The sequence below is a fragment of the Bacillus rossius genome, chromosome 14 (genome assembly GCF_032445375.1).
Source record: "Bacillus rossius redtenbacheri isolate Brsri chromosome 14, Brsri_v3, whole genome shotgun sequence".
NCBI lineage: Eukaryota > Metazoa > Arthropoda > Insecta > Phasmatodea > Bacillidae > Bacillus > Bacillus rossius.
The window spans coordinates 43,377,260-43,394,220 of NC_086341.1; the positions used below are offsets into that span (position 1 = coordinate 43,377,260).

The 16,961-nt window shown below is 55.7% G+C and overlaps 3 protein-coding genes across 3 annotated transcripts in view; all 3 read right to left on the reverse strand.

Annotated features, from left to right (window-relative positions):
• LOC134538831 (protein white-like) overlaps nucleotides 1-1,548 on the reverse strand; it is a 180,313-nt gene extending 178,765 nt beyond the window's left edge. The window contains exon 1 of the mRNA XM_063380353.1: nucleotides 1,338-1,548. Within this exon, the coding sequence (XP_063236423.1) occupies nucleotides 1,338-1,442 (105 nt within the window). The 5' untranslated portion in view covers nucleotides 1,443-1,548. The remainder of the gene's footprint in view (nucleotides 1-1,337) is intronic.
• A 156-nt stretch (nucleotides 1,549-1,704) lies between these two features.
• On the reverse strand, nucleotides 1,705-5,024 carry LOC134538790 (basic salivary proline-rich protein 2-like). Its single transcript, XM_063380282.1, has 12 exons — nucleotides 4,901-5,024; nucleotides 4,425-4,580; nucleotides 3,813-3,974; nucleotides 3,541-3,702; nucleotides 3,371-3,430; nucleotides 3,099-3,288; nucleotides 2,793-3,022; nucleotides 2,555-2,614; nucleotides 2,385-2,478; nucleotides 2,113-2,258; nucleotides 1,977-2,036; nucleotides 1,705-1,904 (listed from the first exon to the last, which is right to left on the reverse strand). Exons 1-12 carry the CDS (start codon nucleotides 5,022-5,024, stop codon nucleotides 1,705-1,707), a joined length of 1,644 nt encoding a protein of 547 aa, XP_063236352.1.
• Nucleotides 5,025-5,030: 6 nt separating this feature from the next.
• LOC134538791 (uncharacterized) lies at nucleotides 5,031-6,675 on the reverse strand. Its single transcript, XM_063380283.1, has 3 exons — nucleotides 6,597-6,675; nucleotides 5,341-5,775; nucleotides 5,031-5,230 (listed from the first exon to the last, which is right to left on the reverse strand). Exons 1-3 carry the CDS (start codon nucleotides 6,673-6,675, stop codon nucleotides 5,031-5,033), a joined length of 714 nt encoding a protein of 237 aa, XP_063236353.1.
• Nucleotides 6,676-16,961: the final 10,286 nt, after the last annotated feature.

The following is a 16,961-nucleotide window of genomic DNA, read 5'->3' on the forward strand; positions in this document are numbered from 1 at the left end:
CGCCGGGGGTCAGAGGGTCAGAACTCACGTCTTCTCGAGCGAGCGCAAGGTAGCCGGCACCTGGTCTCAACACAGCGCCGGGGGGCAACGGAGGAAGAGTGTGTTTCCATGTGCACATTCCTACACACACACACACACACACACACACACACACACACCTTACACGCAACAAGCTAGAAGCAATCTCCTAAGCACACACACTAAATATGCCACGAACCGAACGCAATTTTTTTTTCGAAACAGCTTTTTTTTTTCTGAAGCATCCAACCAATGAGCAAGTGCGAACGTCCGCATACGAGATGATTCCGAGCGAACGGCTAACATCCACCAACGATAAGTGAACGTCTTTTTTTTCTTTATTTATAAATATATATATAATCCTTAACACACATTAGGCTAGTGTCGTCTTGAAAGAAATATCCTTCGTTATTAACGAAAATTAGGTATCGGGGGGTCTTTAACGAAGAGGTGTTTATATATATATATTTATATATTAACAATTATTGTCAAATTACTTTCTTGGAAGCATTTGGGATGCCGCCAAAAGAAAAAGAAAAGAAATATGGAAACCTCTGGTGTAGGTAACCGATGATGTATGTGCCCGTGGTGTACTGGTTGGGTTGTGGTCCGGAACACCAACCCCACCCTTACCCCCTCCCCCCACCCCCCCCCACCCCCCAACCAGGCAGGAGTCTTTGAAATTAATACCACAATATTTTAAATTTTGTCCTTGTGCTTTGTTAATTGTAAAACTATAGGCTAATTTGATTGGAAATTTCAGTCTTTTAAATTGGAATGGCAATTCAGTAGAGATCAGTGGTTTTTATGGGGATGAATACTGTGTGTCCTTTGTCCTTTCCAGTCATAAGTTCGGCTTCGATGATATTATTCGATAGCTGTTTGACGACCATCCTCGTTCCAGTACATAGGCCTCCTACATAGTTTTGGTGAATTCAATCCCACCGCAGGGGAGGGATGTCGTGAAGGTGGAGGCAGTGCCGTAGCCAGGATTTGTGTAACGGAGGGGTGTTAAGAAGCATGCTGGCCCCCCCCCACCGCCCCCCTTATAATAAAGCGGTGGGTCCGGGGCTCCTCCCCCGGGAAAATTTGGATTTTAAGGTGTAAAATAGTGCTGTTGTAGCAGTTTTCAGTACTTAAATTTAAATATTGTAATGGTAAAAAAAAACTAATTTTAATATGAAATTTGTTTGAGTGATGAATAAGGAATTAATTAATGATTTGGTGCTAAAGAGGGGGGGTTTGAATCCCTAAGCCCCCCTCCCCCCCTGTATGCGCCCCTGGGTGGAGGGAGGTAGGGAGAGGGATGGGAAACTCACCTCTATGACGGCGTGGTACCTCGGCGGAGGCTTCCCCCGCTTAGCCGTGGGCGGAATCGCCGCGGCCAGCAGCGGCGCCGTCTCGCACTCGTCGCTAGCCGTCATTGTTGGACGGGGGGCCCGCGGGGCGGCGCACACGCCACGCACACCTCGCGCACACTCGTGCGCACACTAGCACATGCACACGCACTCTCCTGCCGCGAGCACCACGCGCCGCGCACTGCCACGCCAGGGACGAGGCTGCCCCCCGGTGCGCGCCGGGTCCTGAAAGAGGGAGGCTTATGTAACCGACCGGTCCGCGAGCCAGCCCGCCCTGGCTCGCTCCGGGGCCGCTCACGCGGTCCGCCCTTGCTCGCTCCGGGGCCGCTCACGCGGTCCGCCCTTGCTCGCTCCGGGGCCGCTCACGTGGTCCGCCCTTCCTCGCTCTGGGGCCGCTCACGCGGTCCGCCCTTCCTCGCTCCGGGGCTGTGCATGCGGTCCGCCCTTTCTCGCTCCGGGGCCGCTCACGTGGTCCGCCCTTCCTCGCTCTGGGGCCGCTCACGCGGTCCGCCCTTCCTCGCTCCGGGGCTGTGCATGCGGTCCGCCCTTGCTCCGGGGCCGCTCACGCGGTCCGCCCTTCCTCGCTCCGGGGCCGCTCACGTGGTCCGCCCTTCCTCGCTCTGGGGCCGCTCACGCGGTCCGCCCTTCCTCGCTCCGGGGCTGTGCATGCGGTCCGCCCTTGCTCGCTCCGGGGCCGCTCACGTGGTCCGCCCTTCCTCGCTCCGGGGCCGCTCACGTGGTCCGCCCTTCCTCGCTCTGGGGCCGCTCACGCGGTCCGCCCTTCCTCGCTCCGGGGCTGTGCATGCGGTCCGCCCTTGCTCGCTCCGGGGCCGCTCACGTGGTCCGCCCTTCCTCGCTCCGGGGCCGCTCACGTGGTCCGCCCTTCCTCGCACCGGGGCCGCTCACGTGGTCCGCCCTTGCTCGCTCCGGGGCCGCTCACGTGGTCCGCCCTTCCTCGCTCCGGGGCCGCTCACGTGGTCCGCCCTTCCTCGCTCCGGGGCCGCTCACGTGGTCCGCCCTTTCTCGCTCCGGGGCCGCTCACGTGGTCCGCCCTTGCTCGCTCCGGGGCCGCTCACGCGGTCCGCCCTTCCTCGCTCCGGGGCTGTGCATGCGGTCCGCCCTTGCTCGCTCCGGGGCCGCTCACGTGGTCCGCCCTTCCTCGCTCCGGGGCCGCTCACGTGGTCCGCCCTTGCTCGCTCCGGGGCCGCTCACGCGGTCCGCCCTTCCTCGCTCCGGGGCTGTGCATGCGGTCCGCCCTTGCTCGCTCCGGGGCCGCTCACGCGGTCCGCCCTTCCTCGCTCCGGGGCTGTGCATGCGGTCCGCCCTTGCTCGCTCCGGGGCCGCTCACGCGGTCCGCCCTTCCTCGCTCCGGGGCTGTGCATGCGGTCCGCCCTTGCTCGCTCCGGGGCCACTCACGTGGTCCGCCCTTCCTCGCTCTGGGGCCGCTCACGCGGTCCGCCCTTCCTCGCTCCGGGGCTGTGCATGCGGTCCGCCCTTGCTCGCTCCGGGGCCGCTCACGTGGTCCGCCCTTCCTCGCTCTGGGGCCGCTCACGCGGTCCGCCCTTCCTCGCTCCGGGGCTGTGCATGCGGTCCGCCCTTGCTCGCTCCGGGGCCGCTCACGCGGTCCGCCCTTCCTCGCTCCGGGGCTGTGCATGCGGTCCGCCCTTGCTCGCTCCGGGGCCACTCACGTGGTCCGCCCTTCCTCGCTCTGGGGCCGCTCACGCGGTCCGCCCTTCCTCGCTCCGGGGCTGTGCATGCAGTCCGCCCTTGCTCGCTCCGGGGCCGCTCACGCGGTCCGCCCTTCCTCGCTCCGGGGCTGTGCATGCGGTCCGCCCTTGCTCGCTCCGGGGCCGCTCACGTGGTCCGCCCTTCCTCGCTCTGGGGCCGCTCACGCGGTCCGCCCTTCCTCGCTCTGGGGCCGCTCACGCGGTCCGCCCTTGCTCGCTCCGGGGCCGCTCACGCGGTCCGCCCTTGCTCGCTCCGGGGCCGCTCACGTGGTCCGCCCTTCCTCGCTCTGGGGCCGCTCACGCGGTCCGCCCTTCCTCGCTCCGGGGCTGTGCATGCGGTCCGCCCTTGCTCGCTCCGGGGCCGCTCACGCGGTCCGCCCTTCCTCGCTCCGGGGCTGTGCATGCGGTCCGCCCTTGCTCGCTCCGGGGCCACTCACGTGGTCCGCCCTTCCTCGCTCTGGGGCCGCTCACGCGGTCCGCCCTTCCTCGCTCCGGGGCTGTGCATGCGGTCCGCCCTTGCTCGCTCCGGGGCCGCTCACGTGGTCCGCCCTTCCTCGCTCTGGGGCCGCTCACGCGGTCCGCCCTTCCTCGCTCCGGGGCTGTGCATGCGGTCCGCCCTTGCTCGCTCCGGGGCCGCTCACGCGGTCCGCCCTTCCTCGCTCCGGGGCTGTGCATGCGGTCCGCCCTTGCTCGCTCCGGGGCCGCTCACGTGGTCCGCCCTTCCTCGCTCTGGGGCCGCTCACGCGGTCCGCCCTTCCTCGCTCCGGGGCTGTGCATGCGGTCCGCCCTTGCTCGCTCCGGGGCCGCTCACGTGGTCCGCCCTTCCTCGCTCTGGGGCCGCTCACGCGGTCCGCCCTTCCTCGCTCCGGGGCTGTGCATGCGGTCCGCCCTTGCTCGCTCCGGGGCCGCTCACGCGGTCCGCCCTTCCTCGCTCCGGGGCTGTGCATGCGGTCCGCCCTTGCTCGCTCCGGGGCCGCTCACGCGGTCCGCCCTTGCTCGCTCCGGGGCCGCTCACGTGGTCCGCCCTTCCTCGCTCTGGGGCCGCTCACGCGGTCCGCCCTTCCTCGCTCCGGGGCTGTGCATGCGGTCCGCCCTTCCTCGCCCCGGGGCCGCTCACGTGATCCGCCCTTCCTCGCCCTGGGGCCGCTCACGTGGTCCGCCCTTCCTTGCCCCGGGGCCGCTCACATGGTCCGCCCTTCCTCGCTCTGGGGCCGCTCACGCGGTCCGCCCTTCCTCGCTCCGGGGCCGCTCACGCGGTCCGCCCTTCCTCGCTCTGGGGCCGCTCACGTGGTCCGCCCTTGCTCGCTCCGGGGCCGCTCACGTGGTCCGCCCTTCCTCGCTCTGGGGCCGCTCACGCGGTCCGCCCTTCCTCGCTCCGGGGCTGTGCATGCGGTCCGCCCTTGCTCGCTCCGGGGCCGCTCACGTGGTCCGCCCTTCCTCGCCCCGGGGCCGCTCACGTGGTCCGCCCTTCCTCGCTCTGGGGCCGCTCACGCGGTCCGCCCTTCCTCGCCCTAGGGCCGCTCACGTGGTCCGCCCTTGCTCGCTCCGGGGCCGCTCACGCGGTCCGCCCTTCCTCGCTCCGGGGCCGCTCACGCGGTCCGCCCTTCCTCGCTCTGGGGCCGCTCACGTGGTCCGCCCTTGCTCGCTCCGGGGACGCTCACGCGGTCCGCCCTTCCTCGCCCCGGGGCCGCTCACGTGGTCCGCCCTTGCTCGCTCCGGGGCCGCTCACGTGGTCCGCCCTTCCTCGCTCTGGGGCCGCTCACGTGGTCCGCCCTTCCTCGCCCTGGGGCCGCTCACGTGGTCCGCCCTTGCTCGCTCCGGGGGCGCTCGCGGTCCGCCCTTCCTCGCTCCGGGGCCGCTCACGCGGTCCGCCCTTCCTCGCTCTGGGGCCGCTCACGTGGTCCGCCCTTGCTCGCTCCATGGACGCTCACGCGGTCCGCCCTTCCTCGCCCCGGGGCCGCTCACGTGGTCCGCCCTTGCTCGCTCCGGGGCCGCTCACGCGGTCCGCCCTTCCTCGCTCCGGGGCTGTGCATGCGGTCCGCCCTTGCTCGCTCCGGGGACGCTCACGCGGTCCGCCCTTCCTCGCCTTGGGGCCGCTCACGTGGTTCGCCCTTCCTCGCTCCGGGGCTTTGCATGCGGTCCGCCCTTGCTCGCTCCGGGGACGCTCACGCGGTCCACCCTTCCTCGCTCTGTGGCCGCTCACGTGGTTCGCCCTTCCTCGCTCCGGGGACGCTCACGCGGTCCGCCCTTCCTCGCTCTGGGGCCGCTCACGTGGTTCGCCCTTCCTCGCTCCGGGGACGCTATCGCGGTCCGCCCTTCCTCGCTCTGGGACCGCTCATGTGGTTCGCCCTTCCTTTCCGGGGCTTTGCATGCGGTCCGCCCTTGCTCGCTCCGGGGACGCTCACGCGGTCCGCCCTTCCTCGCTCTGGGGCCGCTCACGTGGTTCGCCCTTCCTCGCTCCGGGGCTTTGCATGCGGTCCGCCCTTGCTCGCTCCGGGGACGCTCACGCGGTCCGCCCTTCCTCGCTCTGGGGCCGCTCACGTGGTTCGCCCTTCCTCGCTCCGGGGACGCTATCGCGGTCCGCCCTTGCTCGCTCCGGGGCCGCTCACGCGGTCCGCCCTTCCTCGCTCCGGGGCTGTGCATGCGGTCCGCCCTTGCTCGCTCCGGGGACGCTCACGCGGTCCGCCCTTCCTCGCTCTGGGGCCGCTCACGTGGTTCGTCCTTCCTCGCTCCGGGGCTTTGCATGCGGTCCGCCCTTGCTCGCTCCGGGGACGCTCACGCGGTCCGCCCTTCCTCGCTCTGGGGCCGCTCACGTGGTTCGCCCTTCCTCGCTCCGGGGCTTTGCATGCGGTCCGCCCTTGCTCGCTCCGGGGCCGCTCACGCGGTCCGCCCTTCCTCGCCCCGGGGCCGCTCACGTGATCCTACCTTGCTATCTCCGGGGCCACTCACGCGGTCCGCCCTTCCTCGCTCTGGGGCCGCTCACGTGGTCCGCCCTTGCTCGCTCCGGGACCGCTCACGTGATTCGCACTTGCTCGCTCCGGGGCCGCTCACGCGGTCCGCCCTTCCTCGCTCTGGGGCCGCTCACGTGGTTCGCCCTTCCTCGCTCCGGGGCTTTGCATGCAGTCCGCCCTTGCTCGCTCTGGGGCCGCTCACGCGGTCCGCCCTTCCTCGCTCTGGGGCCGCTCACGTGATCCGCCCTTGCTCGCTCCGGACACGCTCAAGCAGTCCGCCCTTCCTCGCTCTGGGGCCGCTCACGTGGTCCGCCCTTGCTCGCTCCGGGGCCGCTCACGTGGTTCGCCCTTCCTCGCTCTGGGGCCGCTCACGTGGTCCGCCCTTGCTCGCTCCGGGGCCGCTCACGTGGTTCGCCCTTCCTCGCTCTGGGGCCGCTCACGTGGTCTGCCCTTTCTCGCTCCGGGGCCGCTCATGTGGTCCGCCCTTCCTCGTTCCGGGGAAGCTCACGTGGTTCGCCCTTGCTCGCTCCGGGGCCGCTCACGTGGTCCGCCCTGGCTCGCTCCGGGGCCGCTCACGTGTTCCTCGGGGCCGTTCCACAGCGGCGCGGGGACCTCATACATTTACGACCAGTTTCAAGGTCACAATAAAGAATTTTAAGAATTGGCCGAAAGCCGAAAATGTACTTTTTTTACGAAATAGGATTTTAAACTGTATTTCTAGAAGTGTTTTCAGAGGCATAAAACAACCGGTACAGATTCTTGAAAGCACTTGCAGGACTTGTATCACGCATTTATCCTCGTTTCTCCGCCACGTAATGTTGCGGTCACCCCTCAGATCTCACAAGTTATCACGACGAGAAGACAGCGCGCCAGTCCAGAGTAGACACCGCGCAAAAAGCACCAGTGAGCATCGCGCGTTATCATCATGCCTGACGAGGCGGGATCGCAAGTTCTCTTCCCCCTGTGAATTTCCTTCAACTTGCAGTGAAAGGTCTTTCATATTCACGTATGCACTATAACACCAGCAGAATGTATTCAGGACACGAACAAAAATGGTTACTGCCGTAGGCGATGTTTTCGGCTTCCATTGGTCGCACCGAGAAACGTAAACGGTAGAGCTCAGCACTACTGCCTTCGTTGTAGAACGGGCTTCAACCTTGTCTTCGCCTCATTGTTCCGCCGAAAACACTTCTGTACTCGCCAGAGACGTGTAACTCTTCACCTCTGTAACGTGCAAATTCATGTATTCTATTTTTTGAAACGTGCTTATGACACGAACCTTGGACAAGTAATTTTAACGTAAAAATCCTTTAAAATAACGCCGAGCCTAATGAATGTACGAAAAACTGTGTTTTCAACTACGTTTCCGGACGCGGATCACACGTAGTTACAGCACCCGCCGCTAGAACTTTCTGCCGAATCAGCTGAGACGCTGATGAAAGCATTAACAAAGGGTGTTGTCTGTAAAGTCGGTTTACAGACGATAATTTTACGTGATAACGTCATAAGAAAACATTGATGAAAAATTGCATACAAACCACATAACTTTTCACTTCAGTTGACAAAACAGTTCACGTGCAGGTGCCGCTGTCTCTCTTCTACTCGGACGCATCGGCCGATGTAGTGGAAGAGAGATAGATGCGTCACAAGCCGATCGTGCCTCTCTATCGCTTGTTCCGCGCTCTCGCTTACACGCTTGGCTCAGGCGGAACGTGACAATGAGTCATGCTTTTTCGTGCGTGTAGCCGCCGTTCATCGATTTATAAGACGTTATCACGTCAAAAAAAAATACTTGAAAAATACTAAACCCTGGCTTTGGACCAGATTTTCGACAGGGGATCTTACTGAAAAGCTGCCCAGCTTGTTAAAATTCACGAACCAGGTAATACTATAAAAAAATTTCCTTTATCTTCGTAAACACTTTGGTTCGCACCATCCACCACAGGTGGCAGCACTGTGAATGTTACAATTTTCCGTTCCTTGCCTTCCCTTAGCATTCACGAGATCACTCCATACAGATGCTGTGTGCCGAGAGCTGAGATGTCGCACGTCCAAAAATCGTTTAAAACAGTTTTCGCAGTGCAAACTTTACAATTCAGCCAATTTTACCGGCTTCTAACCAGTACAAAAACGGTTTCAAACCAGTTACAAAGTAAGCATATAGACATGTCCCCCCCCCCTTTTTTTTTCGCCTTACAGGAGAAAATACACTGTTTCAAAACCTCCAGGATGAATAGTCCACAGTCCTCTAGACACTCGGGCAAATGCAACCTGTTCATTGGCTTCTGACTTGAGCGACGTCACAACTGGGTAGTCTGGATTTTCATAAAAATTAATAATGTACTTCATCAGCACTAAAGTTATGCAATTTGTACTACAAAAGATTCTTAAAGAAGAAAAAAATAAATCTCAGACTTTAAAAGCAACACTTAAACAAAGCGAGGAAAGACAGAAAATAAGACCTCAAAGGGCGGAGTTGTAATTCAGAAATAATGTTGAACCAAAAAACCAAATGTTAAGTGTAGGAACGTTGTAAAACAAATTGATACACCATATCAAGGTCTTAACTTCTTAAATATCCAAGCCCAATAGACAACTTGCTTTTTAATAAAACCATAATCCAAAATCTAAAGCAAATGTAACCAATATAAAAAAATATATGTGTACATATATGGAAGGTTAAAAAGGGAATATTTGACAATGGCAGAATGCTAAAATAAAGCAGCTATTAGCCACTGAGGTCATGACTTTGGCAATTAAGATGATATGGCCACCATTTTAAATTGGTACATAATTTTTGCAGTTTTCGTTACATCCACCATCTTGAAAATCTTTTTATTTGTGGTATAAAATCGAAAACAAATTTTAAAATTCTTAAAAATTTGCATTAATAATGTTTTTATAAAAAATTACTACATCTTGAATAAAAACATCACTGTTGCACATTTCGATATGGTAGCCATCTTATATTCTAAACACGATGCACATTTTGTTATGCTCGCCACCTTGGATGTGAATGATGTCATCGTTGCACTTTAGGTTTTGGCCGCCATCTTGGATTCTATAACATTGCAATTATCGTTATAGTCGCCATCATGAAAATCCATATTTTTATGCTAGAAAATCAGGAAACATTATTAAATTTATAAAAAATTAATAAAAATTTAATTAAAAAAACATTTCAATATATTCGATTAAGACATCAAAGCTGCCATATTGAAAATCCGTAATTATTATCAAAAAAATTAGGAAAAAAATTTAAAAAAAAATTTAATAAATAATTTTTAATAAAATATTTTTTTAAAAACGCACTTTAATCATGTAGCTCAGAGTTCTTAATTCGAAACCAGTGAGGTCATTTGATTAAAAATGGCGACCGAACCTTACTCCACGGACGACACCGACAGACTGACCACACATCACTACTTCCAAAGAAAAAATATATAGGATAGGTATATATATCGCCAGCTAGTATGATGTCACGTCCACCATCTTGTTTTCGTCTTTGGAGGCCGATATTTGGTTCCGTCTCTTGGAGACCGCCATCGAATTTTTGTCTGCTGGATGACACCGTCATGTTTTCGGCTGCTTGAGTGCACTACTGCCATGTTAATTTAATTTTTACTTGCTAGAGTGCAGTATTTATTTATTTCTAAGGCATCCACTTCCTTGAAATTTGGCCACCATCTTGGAAATCCGTAGTTATTTTGATATAAATTCTATAATATTTCCATAGTTCATCAAAAAACATCCGCAATTAATATACTGATGTACTCTATCGATTCCTATCCTTTCTTCGATACTTGATCGAAGCAAAAAAAAAATATGTAAAAATAAAGATTTTAATTAATATGGTAGAAAAACCTCAAAGAAGCTTAAATTCTTCTACTACCAGCCTCCAGTAAGTCGATGATGACATTTGACCGCCATCTTGAATTTTCGTGATTATTTAGCTAGAAATAAAAAAAATCAATAAAAAAAATGCATTAATGTTTTAATTAATTTAATATATATTATATCCTGGTTAGACATCACAAGTCCCAATTCCCACGCGAACAACGACCCCAGTGCAATTATGTCAGTGTGCCGATAAAGTGTGTGTGACATGGGGAGGGGGGTCGAGGCCTAAGTCATTAGGCCTGGGTCGTAGCCCGTTCCCTGCGCACTTTGTTTGCGAAACCTGGCTCTGGCAGCACGGCTCCTCCCAGTACCATGGCAGATGTGGTTCACCCCATGCCGAGGCATGGGGTTGTTTATACACCATGAAGACATCATCATCCTGCCTGCTTTGAGTTAGCTGCAATAGCGCAAGTTTTACCAAATCCATTTTCATCTCTCTCTGCAGCCGGAATCTAATGGCTTGGTACAAAACTATAGGACGCCTAACTTCATTGTTGTTGTTCCCTAAGGATGCATTTTTGTTTTAAGTAAGTTTTTTTTTTTGTGTTCAGATGGCCCATGAGGCGTGAACCCATCATTATGTAAGGTGGACCAGCTGTGAGGCTTTCTAGTTTCGCAGGATGAGGCTTCTTTTGAGATAACACTGTTTACCAACTTTATAATGCATATTTTGTCTGGGAATTTCCAGTGGAACGTGTAGTGACCACATGGAACACGTACCTACAGGGACCTTCTGCCCGGGCTTTGGTAAGGAAATCGTGTTTTCCACTCTTGTGACTACCCACCAGATATCCCGTGCTCTGCATTACTGTTCTGACTATGTGATTGCAAGTGTAACCTCTCTTCAATCCTCTCTTACCCTACACTTGTGACACAGGGCATGGGGACTGTAATGTTTAAGTCCATGTGTATTTACCATGTGACTCTTTCATAGTGCCTCATTTCAAGAACTGTGAACTGTGTCAACCTACCGTACTCCACATTCGTGTTTAATTATCTAGTAATTTGCCTTTCGCGCGCCACACAATGGTGCACTCTACTATTCGGTTCCACATGTGACCCCAGTCCAGCTCACGCCAGGGATATGTCAGGCATGTTACCAAGGTGAAACCAGCCACAGAAAAATTACAAACTCACAACTGTGTGTATCAGATCCCTGTGAATGTGGCCACATGTACATAGGTGAAACTGGCAGTGCTCTATCCACCCGAATCAAAGAACAAAAAAAACAACTGCAAGAAGGGTAAAACCCTAAAATCCAGACTTGCTGAACATACATGGGAAAATAGCCACAAAATTCTCTGGGAAGACTCCACACCACTCATACAGGAATCCGATAAAATAAAAAGGAAAATCAAAGAATCAGCCTTCATTATTTGCAATAAAAATATTTTCAGCCAGCAGAGCATTGAGTTAAAAAAATATGTGGACCCCTTTGATAAAGAGAGAAACATCCCTGCAGCACAAAACGATAGCCAATACTCAACCTACCATAACCAATCCGCTTTAACTCCATGGTGCACAGCCAATGGGGAGACAGCTCGTCTGCCATTGGGTGAGCAAGATGTAGCCCTTTCTATGATAAATACCCTCATTTTTTGTTTCAGGTTTACACGACAACAGCCTGGGGGCTAGCCACCGCAGCATCTGGCTTAGCCTGTCTTTGACTGAACTATTCTTGTAACGCAATAGTTCGGTCCCTAAGGCGGCCAGTAGTGTTCTAACCCATGTAATTTCTCTTTCGTTCACAACATGACCACACGATGATATGCCTGTGCAAGTGTCGGCCAGGACTACCTATTACATGCACATATGGGCTAACTACCCATGCATGTTCTGTGTTCCGAGGGGTTCGGATGAGCGGCTCGCACAGCTTTACAGTACACGCCACACCCGAGTTTTACTAGGTCACTTTAAATTACAGCACACAGACAAGCCTCTAATGCACACCAACATGACATTACATCACGCCAGTTAGCTGATCTAACTGGTGGGGAGCTTCACTCCCCCGCCGAATTAGGTAAACGTAACTTCTATAGCATTACACAACCTACCAGCGCACACACAGGCCCGTGTGCCAAACTTATCCCACAAGACACGCACCCCCGTCGTCGATTCAAAAGATTCTTCACCAGTGTGGGGGGCACCTCATTCACTATGCACATAGCGAGTTATAGAAACTCCAATTTCTGGCCTCGCTCATGCTTACTGCCCCGGATGGCAATATGATGAATCGGTGGCCAGCCCCTACTCAGTCGCACCTGTGTTTTCGTACCATGTGCGTCTCTGCCTGAGGACGGGAGCAGATAGCAGTTCCCGAAACTTCGCTTGTTTTGACGTCGACCCAAGTGTCTCCCCGGCTCCTTCAGGCCGTTATGCCTCGCCAGCGCCATCTCTTGTGTGTGTTGTGCGACGCAAGTGACAGTGACGTGCGACATTTTGTTCTTTACAGGATTTGACGTATTATTTTATTGTAAATATATTTTTGTTTTACGTTTTTTGTACATATTTTGCTTATATTTTTTATTATAATTAATTTTGTATTGAAGGGTTATGTATTTGTATAAGTTTTAATTGTTCACCGGGCGCCAAGGCCGTGGCTTCCGCCTGTGACCAATCAGCGTGTTCCGCAGGCTCGCGGAGGAGGGGGAAGACGCGGGCGCTCAGGCGTGATAGGGGAGTGGGAGGGCAGTCATGGACCCGGCACAAGAGGCGGCGGACGTGTTCGTGACGTTGCTCCAGGACGGTGAGATGGAGCGGGCGCGGTATTTGCAGTAGCGTTAGGCTTTGCCGTGCGGAAGTGATTTTCATCTTTGCAGTCGAGTTTGTCACTTTGTCATTCAGTCGCGTGCTTTTATCCTCCTTTTGTCTCACGTGTTGTCTTCTGCTAGTTTTTGCGAGTCGCGGTTCATTTTTGCAGATTGGTCATTCGCAGTTGTATGTTTTGTGCTTTGTTATTTTTATCCGCGGTCGGGCAGACATCCTATTGCGCGCGAGTCGTAAAGACTTCTATTTCTTACAGTGTGGGAATACTTGTCACGGGCGGGACATCCCGTATTTTCATTACCATATTAGTGCGCGGAACCGGGTTTTGACCCACATAGAAATAGTCACAGGCGGAAACGTGGCAGCCCCATGTAAAGTGTTCAGCGTCTTGAGTATAAAGGAACATCAAACTTTATTCGAATTGTTCTCATTTCATCTCTGGATACTAAGTCCCTCGGCCACGCGGCTCTAACCCCTCTCTACCGAACCCTGAGTAGCCGGAAGAACAGCAGCATTGTCAGGGACTAGTCGACCAGCCGGCGACATGTGGCGCCCTATCTAGTGTGGCCTAGCCAAAGTACGATTTCAAACTTTGCCTAACATCAAATCGTGGCAAGAGGCATAGTGTGCAGGACAGCGGACATAGTTTTTTTTCCGGACATTTTGTGCGGGGCGAATCGAGACGCGGAGACTGGTGAGTCGTGGGAGCAGCTGCACAGGAAACGGGCGCGACACAGCGGCGCGGGAACGAGATAGCGCGGAGCATCTCACGCCGGCATCGTATTTCGCGCGGCGGAGCAGCGCGGCTTATCGCTGGCCGCGCGGGATCACGTATCTCGCGACGGGAATAAATCGCCGACCAGCGGGAGATAACGTCGCGGGAAGATACGAGGTAAAGCGGAGATTCAATATGTCGCAAAGACGAGTAACGGATAATGGCAGATAACTACGAGCAGTGCGAGTGGTGCGGATTACCGCAGACGGGACTGATCGGTGTGGTAACTTCCTCGTGTCCTTTGGGTAGCATGGTAAAATCGGAAAAAATGACAGTGCAACACGGAAACACGGACACAGACAGTGCGGAAAACAGTCGCGGGCAACAACCGGCAGAGTCAGACGCGGCTAGCCAGGGGGAAGTGCGGTGCGGAGCATGTGGACGAGTGACTGAGTGCGAGCAATGCGGGCACGGACAATTACCAGTAGTCATGCGTGTAGTGGAGAAGCCGGAACTGTTACCAAGTTTTTTAGGGGAGGCATATGAGTATCCGCGGACATTTCTCCAAACTTGCAAGGACAGATTGAAGGGTGTATCGCGGGACAGATGGGTGTCCAAAGTGAGTGAACAGTTAAGGGGACGCGCACAGACATGGTGGGCGGAGGTCGGGTATTTTCTCGCGGAATTGGATGAGTTCGAACGTACATTGTTAGGACATTTCGACGGACCAATGGCGCGCTCCAGGTTTGAACAACAGCTTTACTGTACGCCGCAGGCGAAAGGGGAAAGTGCGGAGGCATTTATTCATTGGAAAGTGTGCCTGTACCGACGTTTAGGTACCAATGGACCATTGAGTGCAGTGTTGCCAATGATCTGCGAACAGTTGCATCCGACTTTGAGACCGTTTTTGCGCAGTGCTATCGGACTAGACTTGTGGGAGTTTGTGGAGCTCGCGCGCAGTGTAGAAGGGGACTTAGAGGTGATTAAGTGCGGGAATGCTTCAAGGACAGTGCGCAGAGATCTCGTGTCGCGGAACAGGAGAATCGGGAAGAGACTTGGGCAGTTGTTCCTTACGTGGCCCCACCCCCTTTGCGCCAATCACAAGCAAGATCGGTGGCTAGACATGACCCGGTGACACGTCAGGAGGAGCGCCGCGTTGACAGGCGCACGACTGGCAGCCGACCACCTAGGTGCCTGTACTGTGCCATGGAAGAGTATCATTGGCACGTAGAATGCCCGACCAGAAACCGTGTGTGGAAGAAAATGGCAGACGAGGGACGCCAGCCAGTAAACTACTAGTAGGGAACAGTGATACAGTCAACCACTGTTCCCGGAGTTTCAGGTTGACTGAATCACGTGAGTCCCCACAGGAAACACCGGCACGGCGGCGCGGGGAATGCGAACGGCAGGACAGTACCGAAGTGCGGGAAAGAGGCGCACGGACCGTCAGGCCTTGGACAGCTGTCACATCGATACTAGAGGGCCCGGACAACTCAGCACAACCAGACGGGCAGAAGCAGCAGGACAGGACTACGCTGACGCGGACCAATCAGCATGAGGAAACGCTGAGGGAGGACCTGGACACCACCACGAGATTCTCCGAGGGGACGACGCCGATCATCACACCTGGAGCTACCAGCACACCGAGGGCACCAGCCGTCAATGCCGGAACAGCTGGTGTCACCGACGAGCAGCCCGGAAAACCGGACGTCGCGGCTGTTCCTGGCAGACGCGGGGCCGCGTCTCCAAATCTCGGACAGCTGGGGGACGACGCAGCCGAGCTCCTCTGGGTGCCAGTCCACCAGAACGGGCGCCCTGTTCGAGCCCTGGTGGACACGGCGGCCAGCCAGACCTTTGTTGCCGCTCACCTGGTGCCGGAGGGGGATGTGGAGCCGTACGAGGGGAACGTCCAGCTGGCAACGCAGGGAGTTTGCGCACCCACGTCTGGATGCGCCAAGGTAATCATCGGCGTTCGTGATAAATTGAGTCAGACCACAGCCTTGGTGATTTTGGGACTGAGAGAGGACCTGATACTGGGCCTACCTTGGTTGATACAGGAAGACGCGGCAATAGACGTCAGCGAAGGTAAGGTGCATGTGGGTCGGCAGGGCAGGCGTACTCTGTACCGGATCGGCCTACGAGCTCGACCCCAGTCCTCCCCGCCCATTAGTCTAGGGGACATTCGCAATAGCGTGCCTCCGGAGTTTGTGTCGCTGTTTGAGGACGTGCTCGCGCAGCAACCACGGGTGTTTGCGACAACGGACATGCTGCGCCGCACCACCTATGCCGAACACACCATACCCACCAGGCCCCACACGCACATCTTCGTGAAACCACATGACACTGAGCACGGGGCACAGCAGGTAATTGAGGAACAGATTAGTGAAATGTTAAGGAACGGGGTAATTGAACCCAGTGACTCACCCTAAAACAGTCGGGTGGTGTTGGCAAAGAAAAAAGACGGGACCCTGAGGTTTTGTGTGAACTTTAAACCGGTGAACTAGGTCACAATTCCCGCCCCACCACCCTTGATAAACATCACGGACGCTTTGGCCAGCCTGGGCAAGGCCAAAATTTTCTCCTCCTTAGATCTGAAGTCCGGGTATTGGCAGGTGCCGGTGCACCAGGACGATTGACCAAAGACTGTCTTTACCGCCCCCGATGGCCACAGATTTCAGTTCTGCGCCATACCATTCGGGCTGATGGACGCCCCCGCGATGTTCCAGACGATGATGGTCAGAGTCCTTGACCGGTATGTGGGAAAGTTTGTGACTGCCTACTTGGACAATGTCATCATCTGGTCGGACACGTGGGAGGACCATGCGCAACACCTCGCCATGGTTCTCGAGCGGCTGGCCAGACATGGTCTGACCTGCGCGCCAAAGAAATGCCACATCGGGGCAGAGGAAATTCAGTTCCTCGGCCACATCGTTGACGGGGATGGGTGCCGCCCTCTCCCCGAGCACCTAGATCTCATCGAGGCCAAGCCAGTACCCCGGACGAGGAAGCAGCTTCAGCGATTGATGGGGCTCTTAAATTGGCTCAGGACCTTTATTCCAGATTTTGCAACAGTAACTGCACCTCTGACTGATCTCTTGTCCCCCAAAACTAAGTACCGTTGGGCAGAAGCTGCGGACCAGGCGCTGACTGCTGTTAAGGCCCTGTTTCGTGAGTGTCATACGCTGGCCAGGCTGAGGCCGGAGGAGCCCCTGTACCTCCAGACAAACGCTAGTCAGGTGGGCATGGGGGCAGTGCTCTACTAGCTTGAGCCCAAGTACGCTGAGAGCCGCGAGGGAGACTTTCTGTTGGCCGGGCATCACAAGGAACATCCGGGAGTATGTCCGCCGTTGTCCAACCTGTCAGCATAGGAAGGTGCGGAGATCAGACGGAGAGGAACTGCAACGGCCCCGTCAGCCCCAGCAGCCTTTCCACAACGTGGCATTAGACATAATGGGGCCATATCCACGTAGCAAAAAAGGGAAGCAGTTCTTGGTCGTGATAACAGATCTGTTCACAAGGCGGGTTG

Excerpts from the sequence above, each read along its gene's own strand:
- LOC134538790 (XM_063380282.1), bottom strand. The coding sequence starts at position 5,024 with ATGGAGCGAGCAAGGGCGGACCACGTGAGCGGCCCCAGAGCGAGGAAG. Across the intron at positions 3,703-3,812 it reads AGCGAGGAAGGGCGGACCAC|CCCCGGAGCGAGGAAGGGCG; the intron begins GTGAGCGGCCCC and ends CCGCATGCACAG. Across the intron at positions 2,615-2,792 it reads AGCGAGGAAGGGCGGACCAC|CCCCGGAGCGAGGAAGGGCG; the intron begins GTGAGTGGCCCC and ends CCGCATGCACAG.
- LOC134538791 (XM_063380283.1), bottom strand. The coding sequence starts at position 6,675 with ATGTATGAGGTCCCCGCGCCGCTGTGGAACGGCCCCGAGGAACACGTG. Across the intron at positions 5,776-6,596 it reads AGCGAGCCAGGGCGGACCAC|CGTCCCCGGAGCGAGCAAGG; the intron begins GTGAGCGGCCCC and ends GGACCGCGTGAG. Across the intron at positions 5,231-5,340 it reads AGCGAGGAAGGGCGGACCGC|CCCCGGAGCGAGGAAGGGCG; the intron begins GTGAGCGTCCCC and ends CCGCATGCAAAG.